Below are 13,401 nucleotides of genomic sequence, written 5' to 3' on the forward strand. Positions count from 1 at the left end.
GCATAAAAAAAATATTGATCTTTAGTCTGGAAGAAATAGTACATACTGAATATTTAATAATGTAAAGATTGACAGGAAACACACTGATTTTAACCCAAAATATCTAGTGAACTAAAACTATTTAACAGCAATCAGTACACATACTAACTAAGCAATAAAAACCAGCCTACCAATATGTTCATGTTTGCACAGTTATTTGTCAAAAATAAAACACTGACTTTTTATCTCCCTTGATATTCCTTTGGAGATGCTACATTAAAGAAAATGTCAGCTCAGCCTCTACAGATCTCTGAAGACAGTACATATTCTGCTCATTTGGGTTTCTTACTATTTCAGAGAGAGAGATGAGAAGGGGGGGAAGGAGGGAAGAGAGGAAGGGGGAGGTCAGGGGTAGAAAGAGAAATGTTTAAAACACTAGAACTATTTGCTCCTACATTGTAAGATCTAGTTCTGGTATGGCTGCACACCAGAATGTAATCTATCCTTTTCTATTTGGTTTCCAATGTTTTCTGCTTCTTTAAAAAATATTCAACAAAACACATCCCAAATTTTGTAAAGGAGAGATGGCATAGTAAGAGAGCCCATTAGCTATCCCATGCTTTAAGATAAAGAACATTAAAAAGAGAGGCCCAAAAATGTATTTTTAAAACATTTATTGCTTGTGAAGGCTCAATATCAACAAACAATGTACAAAACTTCCTTTTACTTGTACAATGAACAGTCTCTGGCTTTGAATGATGGAGATGAACAAAGATATCATTAACCTAAAAAACAGGATAGCTATGAAGCAGGAATTGGCTGCTGAAGAGCAGTATTGGTTATCCCTACAATTTCAAAGGGGAAAACTGGCCCAAAGCTAATGTCAAAGTGTGAATCACTCAGTATGTTTTTACAGAAATTAACAGCAAGACAGATGCTATCAGCTGTGTACTCCAAAGTATAGAGTATATGATAATGGAGAGGAATGAAAGATAAAAATGGGGCCATGTGGGGGGAAGAAGGGATGGGAATTCCTAGAGAAAGAAGCAGAATTAATTTGGATATAATTCTTGGGGTTCCCCCGAGGCAAAGGACCCAATGACAGTGGGTATGAGAGCACAACTGTTATTCTGTAGCATCAACAGTCAGGAAGTGAAGACAAACATAAGGATCATATTTGATTTGAGAATGACATGGCATATATGCACAAGGTCATTGACAGCATGTTTCAGGAAATGAGAACTAATGTACAAAAAGTATCTAATACACAGTGCTTTAAAGAAAATATAAAGTGTCTATGCAATTCTATCTAATAACTACTTTTTAAAAATGTTTTTTTAAAAATACAAAATACTACAATGTTATTCAGGAGACTTAGTTTACCTAGGGTATTCACTGTGAAACAGAGCAGAATAAAATCATCAGATACAGCAACTTATTTGCAACAAAAGCCAAAATTTAAAAGCAGACAGATTGCTGGTGGTTTTAGAGTAGATTTTTCTCTGCTCCTTTACCCAAGGAGCAGCATTTTATTGGTCTATTGACATTAAATCATTACAGAGCCTTTTGAAATGGTCAAACTGCCTACTTCCCTTAAATTTGTTCAAGTCTAGCTATTTCATTATAAATTCAATGTCAGGAACTAAGTCTTGGAAAAGTAAGGTTTAATGAGCCAAACCAGGATTATAGTGCTTCCTTTCCTCACAGTAAGGGTGTCTACTACCTGCAGCAATGGCTGTTATAAAGTACCCTGTCTCTCATTTTTATTGTATTCAGCTGAGTTCCTTCATCACAACATTCATTCCACTCAAACATACAAACTCTTTTACTTTAAAAAACAGTATTAAGGAAAGCAAGTACTGTATTTCTAAACATTCAGGGACTCACAGGAGACCAAAAGGGTATATATTGCTTAATACAATCTGTAGTGCTTCAGTGTCATTTTATATTGAAGGAGGCTTCAAGAACTGTAAAAGCACTAAGGACTATAAGCAAGCTTCTACCAACTGAAGGAAAGAATTTAAGAAAATGCTCTGGGTTATAAATAACTGATTATCATAACTGCTTCATACTCAGCAGAAATTACCTGGGAATTGTAAATCATGGAACTTCACAAATTTTTGCTCCATACCTTCAAAGCTAAAAATCTACAAGTAATTCAAGTCTTCTCCAAAAGGCTCCTGTACAGTTCAAGTCATGGACAGCCCACAGAATTAATTTCAACATATGGTAAACTAAATACTTCTGCATTTTCAAGCCCTGAATTAACAATTTCCCACCAGATACATATCTGTGCCTGTTTAAGATCTTCAAAAAATAAGAATGAACATCTTAAATTAATTCTCAGTGCTTCTACTGTTTGGGTTTTTTTCAGATTAGAAAGAACATTTTTATAATGAATTATACATATTCTTTAGAAATGTGTTTTACATTGTTTTTATAAGGACATGTGAAAACTAAAATTTTGAACAAAAATTTAGAAGGGATTACCATTTGAAGTACAGGCTATCAATTTAAACCACTCAAAATTGCATACGCACATTTAGATACAGCTAGAAAACACAAGAAGTAATGAATGAAATGAAAATGTAATGAAAAGATTAATAGTTCAAAATGACCAAATACAAGATCAGCAAGACCAAGAACCACTTTGGAAATAGTGTGGGGCAGATCCAGAAAACTGATAGTTTTCCTAAGATTTTGAATGAGCCACTAACCACTTTCTTTCTGTCAGATGACATCACAGTGATGCACATGCTGACAAATTAAGTAATTCTCATGTAATATAGCAAGAAAAATACTCTTATATTGCACTTATGCATATCTTCTGCTTGTGTACTCAACCTTCTTGAATGACATTTTTGCTCTAGATGTAACACAGGGTGCAACTGTTAGTAGCTGATGCACTTGTATTTATGTTTTCTGCCAGTTTCTGAAATCCTCAGGAAACAGGGTTTTTTTCATCCAATATAATGTGTAATCTGTTTTGTGCATATTTTTCAATGCCCAGATGGTAGACATACACGTAACAAACAGATCATACATCGTTTTACCTTCATAAACAGTTCCTTGAGGCAAAAATACATAATAAAAAGACCTCACAAATACATACTGTGTGATATTCCCAGTCTATTTGGGTTTCAACATTTTCATCACCAATCCAGTTCCAAAACTGAAACTTTCACAAGTTGACACTGGTCAAGTTTGTTATTCTTCTTTTGAGGGAGGGCAGGTTTGAACTTATTTTAATAAAATACCAAAGGCTGTCAACAGTGTTAAAGAATGGCCATGATATGTCAAAAAGCCCATCTTGATAAAACCCTGGTTATTTATTCCTTACCTTAAACACAGTTTATTGCTCTGTACCTGCCAATAATCATCACAATTCAGATTTTCAATACATTTCAAATATTGGAACACCTTAATAGCAAAGAATATATGAAGCATATATGAATATACTACTCACCAATTTTAATCTTTGCAAAGGTATTCTGCTAGTGTCTATCGGTGTACGTTCTGTGACATTACCAAATCTGACTTCTGGGATGGCAACTGCACATATTACATGTGCCCACCTGTGAAAAGTGGCAAGTCAAGAATACCACCAAAAAACCCCATAGAAATACAAGTGTTTAAGATCTTTCATTACTTGCTGTGTGTTTGGGTTTTTTAAAGTCAACCATCTCTAAATACTTCCTTATTAGGATTTCCTAAACTTCTTTGAAACGTATTTAACAAACCTTAGAACACTACCACTTCGTGTAAATATAATTTCAGACTGGGGTTTTATTGCAACATTTTTTTAAGCATCTTTCACATTCAATTTATTAAGTGCAAAGGTTTTGTAGTTGTGCTATCCAGGTCCGTATGTGAAGACCACAGTATTTGATTCTTGTGTGATTTATCACCTACAGTATTTTGGATTAACATTACTCAGACCTGAGTAACTATTCTTAGGCAACACACATGATCACCATCAGTCATATATCTATCAAAGCATAAAAATAAGTATGGTATCAAGACCTTCTGGTTACAGATATAAAGGCATAGAAGCAGCAAACTGATCAGGCTATCACTGCAATGCCCAACATAAACAGGATCCCCTTTAGCAGTGAAAGCACATGTCAAGTGCCTAGGACCAGTGCTACTTCAGGAAGCTTGTCAGATGATGCTATATGCTTCCTATACTCATCAGAAAGCACTGCTATATCTTCCAAATGCAGGTTCAATACATAAATCTCAAAATAAGAAGGCTAATGAAACTGAGAAAAGTCTGAAATTAATATTGAAAGTGAATATTATATGAAGTAGAAGAGAAGCTAATGACATTTTTATTAACCAAGAGTAGCCTTCTGAGACTACTTCTAAAATCTTTTTCTGGAGTAGACAACTCATACATCTGAAGAAAGGGAAACTTTTCCATTCCTTGCCTCATATTTGCCTTATTCCCTGTCATTCACTGTACATCTTCCCCCCTTACCACATTTGCTCTTTTTTGTAAGCCCTGAATGCTTGCCTCACTTCACTTTCTGTTCATCTCCCGAGACACACATCATATGAGCATCTTAGCAGATTAACACGAACGCAGGATGGAGCTAAAAGAGATAGCGGGTGATGCAGCAGAACAGAAATAATTTCTCTTTCCTGCACTAGAAAATATTGGTGCTATTTCAATAACTCTTCTTTGACAAAAATATCTGGAAAAGTATAATACGACACACAGGGACTAAACAAACTGCTGTCATGTGACATTCAAGTTGCATTGGCCAAAGTGTAGAATAAGAGCTGTATGTAAAGATGACATATCAATTAGCAAGTTATACATTTCAGCCCAAATAAAAGCAGATAAACATTGTAGATCTATAATTTCATTACGGTGACAGTTTTGTTTATGTTCTAACTTACAGGAAGAAGTCTTGCTTTGAGACTTTTTAACTTTTAAAAATATTCTTTTTCTTTTCATTGCTGCCTGCCTGCCTGCAAAACTACATTGTCTTACCATCTAAGCTTTATGGGACAGAAATGCTATAAATAAAATGCCTCTTCAATAATTCTTCACCCAAACCTTTATACTCTGACATCTCTCAACCTGACAGGACTGAAAACAATTGCTGTGTTCTGCTCAGAAGAAGGAATCTCAGTTCTCCTACATGGCAAATTGTTACCCCTCCACGTCGTGTTTGATTCATTAGCTTTTAAATCCAAGTAATGCTCATCCTATATCTCTAACCAGTATGTGAGAGGGAAAGAAGGGGAGAAGGGAATGCACATGTTGGATTTTACACTTGTTGGAGAAAAAAAAGACATAATTAGAACATACTCTTCCAAAACCTCTCAAAAGTCTTGAATGGTAGCTAATGCTGAAAGAGATGAAAGATTCAACAATGCGTAGCAACTGTAAGGTGTTCTGGAAGCAGGAAAACAAGAGTTGAACTACTTTTACTGAACTCTCATTTTATAAATCCATAACAGTAACCTACAGAGAGATATAATGCAAAACCAAAGACTTAAGGTATGACTATGCAGAGAAAGTCACTCTAGTCACTCTGCAATCCCCTGTGGGTATTTTTTCTATGAATAAATCTTATGAAACATTTCTAAAATATTTTAATTGATCTACAAAAAAGAGGTAGGTATTTTCAAAGATGCAACATGCAATCTATCAGCAGCAAATATCAAAAGGGCATGATACATTCTACTGAGATGACACTTTTGTCTTTTTTTTTTTTTTTTTTTTAAGTGAGATTTAGGGGAGTTTAAAACAGAACTAAAAAGCAGCCGAGAATTTTCATGTGTTAGTCAAAACCTCCATTAAAACAGTTACAATGTTAATGCTTTCTGAAGATAAGATCTGGCTGTGAGTTTCACATAAAACCTTCTCCTATCTGGACGATTTACAAGGGTCATGCAACCAATTACAAATCACTGACAAATAAATTCTTGTTTATTAAGTGGAAAAGAATGTTGCAGCTAGATCATCTCTTACCGCTGCATTCCAAAGTGTTAAAGAAAGAGATCTACAGGATATTACTAATTTAATAAAATAATTTAATTAAACATGAGAAGATTCAAAATGCATAAAGACTGTTCCACTAATTGGCTTGAAAAAATATTAAGCTGCAACATTTTCCATTTTATCTGTCAGGGTTACTTGCTATAGTATTCTGTTATCCAAATACAGAGAAAAATACTGATGCTGTTAATAGCATGATGTCAGCAACAATATTATTTTTGACATTGTATGATAGAAGTTTAATTAAAAAAACCTTCAAAATCTAAAACTAATATGATTCAAATTCATTAATAAAAAATACTGTTTCTAGAAGTTCAAAGGTATTGTATTGAATTCTGTAATCACAAATTTCCAGGACCAAAGAAGAAAATACATTTCACTGTTTGATAAGACTTGCCATGCAAACAATGACAAATGAGCTCTCATTTACTTTCTTTACACAAAGGCCAGTAGAATGAAATTTGGAACAAGTAAGTGCATGCAAATACTAAACCAAATGTACATTATAGAATCTAAGTATTTCAGAAAACGCCAGTAGCACATTTCGATAGAAGTAATTTTAATTCTGCAATGATTCAGCTTAAGGGACACTGTTAAGTAACTAGGTTTACAAAGGCTTTATACATGGGAATGGATTGGGAATAAAGTTTAAAACAAGCACATACAATCCCGAAGTACATATTACTTACTTCTTGTCAGTAGTTTGCTTTAATGCACCACCTCTCAAATTGCAGAGACAACATTCCTAAAAATAAAAATAGTGTAGAATAAAGTGAACTTTATTGATTGGTTACAAATCAGTTTTATTCAGCTGATCATAAGAATATGTAAATTGCTAATGTATTTAACGTACTGGGTTGTACTGTAATGTACATATAACTGTAATGTTATATGTAACCCAGTTACTGTTTGTAACTGGGTTACAAACTGCCACTTGTAAGCATTGCATTTCCTTACAGGAAAGATACAAGAATACAATAATGAAAAGAGAAACAGCTTAAATAAGATTACTAAGGTAAAACAAAGTAAAATGACATATAATTAAATAGAAGTTTCTGAGAAACTAACTCACAAGCCATTGATCCAACTCAAATACTTTGAAAACCTGCTTGTTCCCAACAGTTCTCAAGTTTATAAACCCACAGAATATGTGGCAGGTTAACCTTTTTTTTTTTTTTTTCTTTTTCCTCCCCAGAAGTTCCCTTTGCTGCAGTACACCTTCACTGCCTTGATCTTCAGTACAACTCCACCTGCTTTCAGGGCACTCGGCAAGGTATATTTCAGTGGTGCCCAGATAACATGCCAAACAGGGCTTTTCCTACCTCTACTTACAGCTGTGCCTTTGAACAGATAAACAGGCTTTTCTACTTTCCAACCCTTCTCCCTCTCTCTTCCATCTCCTACTTTTCTGAATCCATCCTTTCCCTTTTTTTTTTCTAAACAGGAACAGATGAGAAAGTGTTTCCAATTTTAGGGTTGTTTTTTTCCCCCATCTCCATTTTTCTGGTCTCTACAAAGAATCAAATGCACAAAATGAAGTCAAGATATCCTGTGCTTGTGTATCTATACCCAGAAAGAGAGGCTGTCTCACAAAGCTCTAAATTTAAGTTGCCCCTGCAGGGAAAAAACAACCAAACCAAACCAAACCAAAAAAAAGAACTGTTATGTAATGCTCCAGTCTGATCTCATCTTAAAACCTCCAATAATGAAGATTATCAATGTCTGCCAGAAATTTAATTGAATGCTTTACTACATTTTCTATGAGAAAGACCTTTCCCAACCAAAAAATAGTTCCTTGTGACAACTGAATTGTCTTTGCAATTTAAGCACATAACTTTTTGTCTTACCTGCCAAAACCATGAGGAACATATAACCCATCCTCTTACAGAGTACCCTTTTAAATATTCAATATTATTGTAGAATTGTGAAGAAGAGAATTGAGGTTTATTATTTTTCCCACAAGATCCTTAGGATGGGACCTAACATGTTCCAAATCACAGTTCCCTTTGTAACAGTAAATATTGACTATTAAATCAGGAAACCCAAAGGCTCAGAATACCAATTCCTTCAGGTATTCAAAGGAGACTGAGCAGCAACAGGTAGTTCCAGCATATAAGAAAGAAAAATAGAACATAAGGAGGCTGCTATTGTAGCACTGAGTGGGAGCTTCAGCTTATACTCTTGTAACTTTTCGTAGCTTTTGCAACAGAGGAAACAGCTCAGATGGGGTACGACATCATTGCATAGGATTTCTCCATTTGGCTGTTGGAGAATAAGTAAAAGTGTTTCTTCCAGAACCAGTATTTGTATTCAATTAGCTGTATCATTGTGAGGTTCTCTTGCCACATCTTAGGAAACCTAAGAGCAACACAAGACAAGCTCATTGTGGGTGGAGGGGCAGTGGAGAGAGCAAGTGGAAGGGAGAACACAGAAAGGAGGAAGGGATGGAGGGAGACAGGGAGAAAGGGAAGGAAGAAGCCAGGGATGGATGAAGGGGAGGAAGGAGACAGGGACAGAAGATTACTTCTTCTCTTTCTCCCCTAAGTGCCCACACACTTGAAGGTAAAGCAAAATGGCAGGAACCAGAATTACTCTAATACTATTTACTCTTCCACTTCTTCTGTCAAAAGAGAGATCAAGTCAAACAACTTCATGCCATTCTAGATTCACCTACCAAATTCAGTTCAATGTACACATCCTATCTTAGTTTCAAATCATTACTCTTTGAGATGCTATTCAACCACTATACATAATCACCCCTTTCTTCCCTATCCACAATTATCTTCCAAATATTTGTACATTTTTACGATATCCTAACCTCTTGGTATATTCCTTGCCAAGTTATATATAGTAAATTCACTTAACTATTCTTCAAGGTGATTCAAATCATCTTCACATTCTCTTTGTCTGTTGCTCTTCTTTGGATGTTATTAGGATAACAAGGTGCTGCCACCTACACAGGTATACTCTCAAGCTGTGTGAAGAACTGTTATCTTTCTTAACCTGAAAGTATTTTCTTTTCCAAAAAACATCACTCAATTGGAAAATTTACTGAACTACATGGGTGTGAGGTAGAGAATTTCCTAAACCAGATGCTAAGGAATCACATTGTTATACACATTAATTCACCATGCTGAAATTATTCTGAAATACTACAACAAAAATTCCACTAAACAGTTAATGGGCACAGTGCACTGTTTCCAGTAAAATACCACTATAGGCACATGAAATTTGCTTCTAATTGGCATTCAGTGCTCAAAGGCAAGCACCTATATGTGAAAACTACAGCATGAAAGAGTCTGCACATCTTTAAATCAACCTGGGAATCCTGAGGACTATCTTGACACAACCACAAAGTAATCCTACAGCACTGCATCCTCTTAAATCTGATTCATCTTAGAATCTTTCTTACCAATTAGCAGAAGAAAGATCTATTTCTTCAGCTCTTCCTTTGACTGATTTTCACACCCTAAGTGAATGGGTCATCCTTTTCTGCTATCAGTGTTGTTTATCTTTATGAACAGAGCTTGGCCACCATCATAGTGAGATACTGACCAACAGAATGAGTCCAACCAGTTAGTTTTATATGTGACAGCTGGAGGTGCAAGATAATAACAGATGGGCACACATCTCCATGACTACATGAGAGTAACAAAGTAAATAAGCTAAGTAGCATAGGAAATAATACTTAAAATGGAACATCCATTCAGGAAGAGGCAAATAGCACAATCTCCCAAAAAAGGAGCCATGCAGGACTTCTTGACGATCTGATCCCCAATTCATTTGCAGTTCTGCAGAAGCGTGAAGCTTACAATGTAGAGGTAGAATAATATCCGCAGATTGGGGAAGAGAGCATCAATCTGACTCAATAGAAATCTTTGCAGGGGAAAAGCTCCATTTGCCACTTTCAAATGTAAAAGTTCAGTGGATCCCTCACAATTATTTTTTTTTAATTGAAGCACTTTCTTCATATTTACCATAAAAATCCTTTAACTGACTGCTTCTCTGTTTTGCAAAATAACAGTGGGTTTTCTCCTATTTTATAAGCTTTGACATTTTTATGCCAGTTTCATTTGAAATGAATTGCTTGAATAAAGATGAACTTTTCCTGCTTCTAATAGGTATTTTTTTACTTTTAAGGAAAGCCTTAATCTGATCATCTGCTATGTAACTTATTCATACAACTAGAAAGTCCAAGGGCCTAAAGAAGGTCCACAAATAAACTAAGCAAAAACAGCACAGGAAGAGACTTTATTTAAGATGTTGGTAACAAATTTCTTCTGAAGGCTTACTGTCTCTTGACCACTGTAAAAATAAAGAATTGTGAATTAGACATTGCAAGAGACAGAAGCCATAATCTTTACCTACTAACTGCAGAGCTTTCACACTAGGTAAAAAAAAAGAAAAAGAGATCCTGAAAAAGAGGACAAAAAGGGGGTGGAGGGCAGCCCAGAGAAAAAAGAGGGTGGCTGTAAATATCCTCATCATCAGCTAGAAAAAAATATTTCCCCTATGCAGGACACATAGGAAACAAATTTAATCTCTTCTCAAAACCCACCTATACAGTGGTGGTGGGTAACGACTGTTCGCTGTTAGCTGGATACAGGCTATAACAACTTAGACCCATAAGAACTAGAAAATTTCACCAGTGTACATAAGAATATGAGTGGGAAGGACCACAGGCTTAAAGACCATTAAACTGATTTTGTAAATCATGCCTGTGTTGCAATATATTGTCCTGTATCAATGCGACATGGCTATTACTTTATCTCCAGTTTCAACCTACTGCATGCAATGAAAACACAGGGGACCTGATATTTAGAAACACTAGTAATTCCTAATACAGGTATACCTGCCATGGATGGCAGTGAAATCACATGTACACTAGCAATTATTACCCATGTTCTCACAGAGAAAGAGAGTCTTTGTACATCCATGTGTGTCTGCTGTCAACCTGTGTGTAGAAATCAGGATAGGAATGGACTACATTATGGAGCATCACCTTAGAAAACATCTACTCTCTGATTTGCTATTACTTTGCAAATCCTTTAAACAAGTGAATTTGTCATTTGTATTTGCATTAAATAATAATTTCTTAAGCATATTATTTTACACTTACCTAAATTAAATCTTAGACCATTTTAAATTGCTCAACTGCTTCAAAAATCTCCATAACATTCTAGAATTACAAAAGAAAACTCTCTGTTCCAGTATCTGTGTAAAGTAAGATGCCTCCATATAATTCACAAGCTTTAGCACACTAACATTCACGTCATCTTTTAGCTTTTTAGTGGAGACGATGCATTTTTTTCATAACAATACAGATCATAGCTACTGTTTCTGGACTAAGCACTTTTCCTTGCTTACAATGAAACTGAATTCTGCAACCAGCATTCCTAATCTGGTTTATTTTAAATTTCTCTGTTAAAGAAACCTGCTAGAAACCACAGCAAAAGCCAGAAGTCAATGTGAATTAACCATGCTTCCTTTGGTACATACATCCAAAAGATGGAACACCTTTTTTGGAATGATACCACTCAGGCATAGCTGTATATTAATTTTTGTTGCATGGATAAATACCACACAAAACCCAAGCCTGTTCACACTCATTTATATTTTAAAATTAATGCATTTAGTCATCTTTGAGTATTTTTTACAGTCTGCCATAATTCAAAGTCATATTGACACTAATGCTTATAAAAAGCCAGTTTCATGCTTCCATATTTGCATACTTACTTCATTGGCTACAGCATTCTGTATAAGACAGGAAGCTGTCTGACACAGCAAGGGAATAGAGTTCAGCCAAGTCACAGCAGAGGGATATATATAGTAAGTCATATAATGATTATTGTTATGGACAACTATGAACATGCCCCACATAATCCCCTTTCTTGTTAAATCACTGTTTCTCCTTTCCTCTAATATCCTGTAAATTACAATGGCATCTCCAAAGAATTGTATTTATCCAGTTAAAAGAAACATATAACTTAATGGCTGCAGATGAAGACAGGGTAAAACAGAATCTATATTATTCCTAATGAATTTTGTCTGACACATTTTCAACAACTTCCTCATAAAATGTAGTCTCCATAATCAACCTAACAATCTCTTCAAGCTCTTTGACATCCTTGCTCAAGATTCCCTGCCGTGGTGTAAGCCTTTTTCTTTTTACCTTATGCGTCATAAACAGATTATTCCTTTCCTTTTTGCCATTTGCCATCTACAGCCCGTTAGTTAAACAACCATAACTTTTTCACCTACTGTCTTCATCTGCAGCCATGTTTTCCCCTCTGAAATGCAATTAGAGTAAATCCTCAGTGACGTCAGGCAAAGCATGTTTTGTTGATACATCTTGCATCCCACATCTAGGGAGATATGCTCACACAGTGTTCACCTTTGGACTACAGTGGCTTGTTAAGCTCGTGCTCTATAACCTTTGGGACCTCTTGACAGCAATGGCTGATATCATTGTTCACCATTCCTTTGTCTGTATTCTAGCTTCAGTATCTTGCACATTTCCCTGTTTAATTACATTCAGTTTTCCAGAATATCCCAATAATTTATCAAGATCTTGTTCACTTCTGATTAACCTTACTTCACAGGCCTCATTAAAAAAACCCCTTGTATTCAGCTAACATCAGCGGCAAGAGCTTCTGCACAAGAGATAACTAAGTAGGCTGCGGTTGGTCAGGCCAGGAAAGAGAAAGACACTATGGTGTTTGAGAGATGCCAGTAAAATCATGATGGACTTGGAAAAGGGCTCAACTAAGTACTCCAATACAATAACTAGGTGGTTGCTATCAAAGGAAAACAGAAAGCTGCAGATTCAAAACAAACAAACAAAAATTTTCTTCACAGAGTATGTGACTTTGCCAGATGTGGATCATAAAATATTATACCAGTCAAAAAAGAAGCTGCATAAGTTCATGAAAGAGAAATACAACAAAGGTTACCTTTTACTTCGTAAATACAAAGACACTGCCTTTGGCTAAGGCAGTTTCTTATCTGCATGTTGTAGGAGATTGAGAGAGCATTAGGGAATGCTTGCCCAAGACTTATATTCTTCCCCAGGTATTCATTTCTGGCTGTACTAGAGAGAGGATAACAGGCTAAAATAGACTTTGGTTTAATTCATTATGGCACATCTTAGCATTCTATATAACCTGTCATTTTAGAGTTTTACAAAATACATTTTAAAATGTTTTAGAAAAGACTCCTGGATATTAGGAAAATCCTGTTACTTGGCATTGCTAAGTATACACTGTGATATGCATTACATATAATATGAATTTAATTTTCATGTGTACATAAAGGTTTTGATTCTGAAAACCAAACAGAATGTATTCACCGAACTTTATTATTATGTTACTATTATGAAGTTACTGTGATAACTTTATTATCTCATCTTT

At 35.3% G+C, this 13,401-nt stretch overlaps 1 protein-coding gene across 2 annotated transcripts in view; it reads right to left on the bottom strand.

Moving 5' to 3' along the window:
- Nucleotides 1-13,401, bottom strand: part of KDM4C (lysine demethylase 4C) — a 271,034-nt gene that overhangs the window by 75,711 nt on the left and 181,922 nt on the right. For both annotated transcript variants that reach the window (XM_049794708.1, XM_049794709.1), the window contains exons 16-17: nt 6,682-6,737; nt 3,446-3,554 (exon numbers count right to left, since the gene is read on the bottom strand). In XM_049794708.1, the coding sequence (XP_049650665.1) occupies nt 3,446-3,554; nt 6,682-6,737 (165 nt within the window). The remainder of the gene's footprint in view (nt 1-3,445; nt 3,555-6,681; nt 6,738-13,401) is intronic.

This window comes from Accipiter gentilis, chromosome Z (assembly GCF_929443795.1).
Source record: "Accipiter gentilis chromosome Z, bAccGen1.1, whole genome shotgun sequence".
NCBI classification, from domain to species: Eukaryota; Metazoa; Chordata; class Aves; order Accipitriformes; family Accipitridae; genus Astur; species Astur gentilis.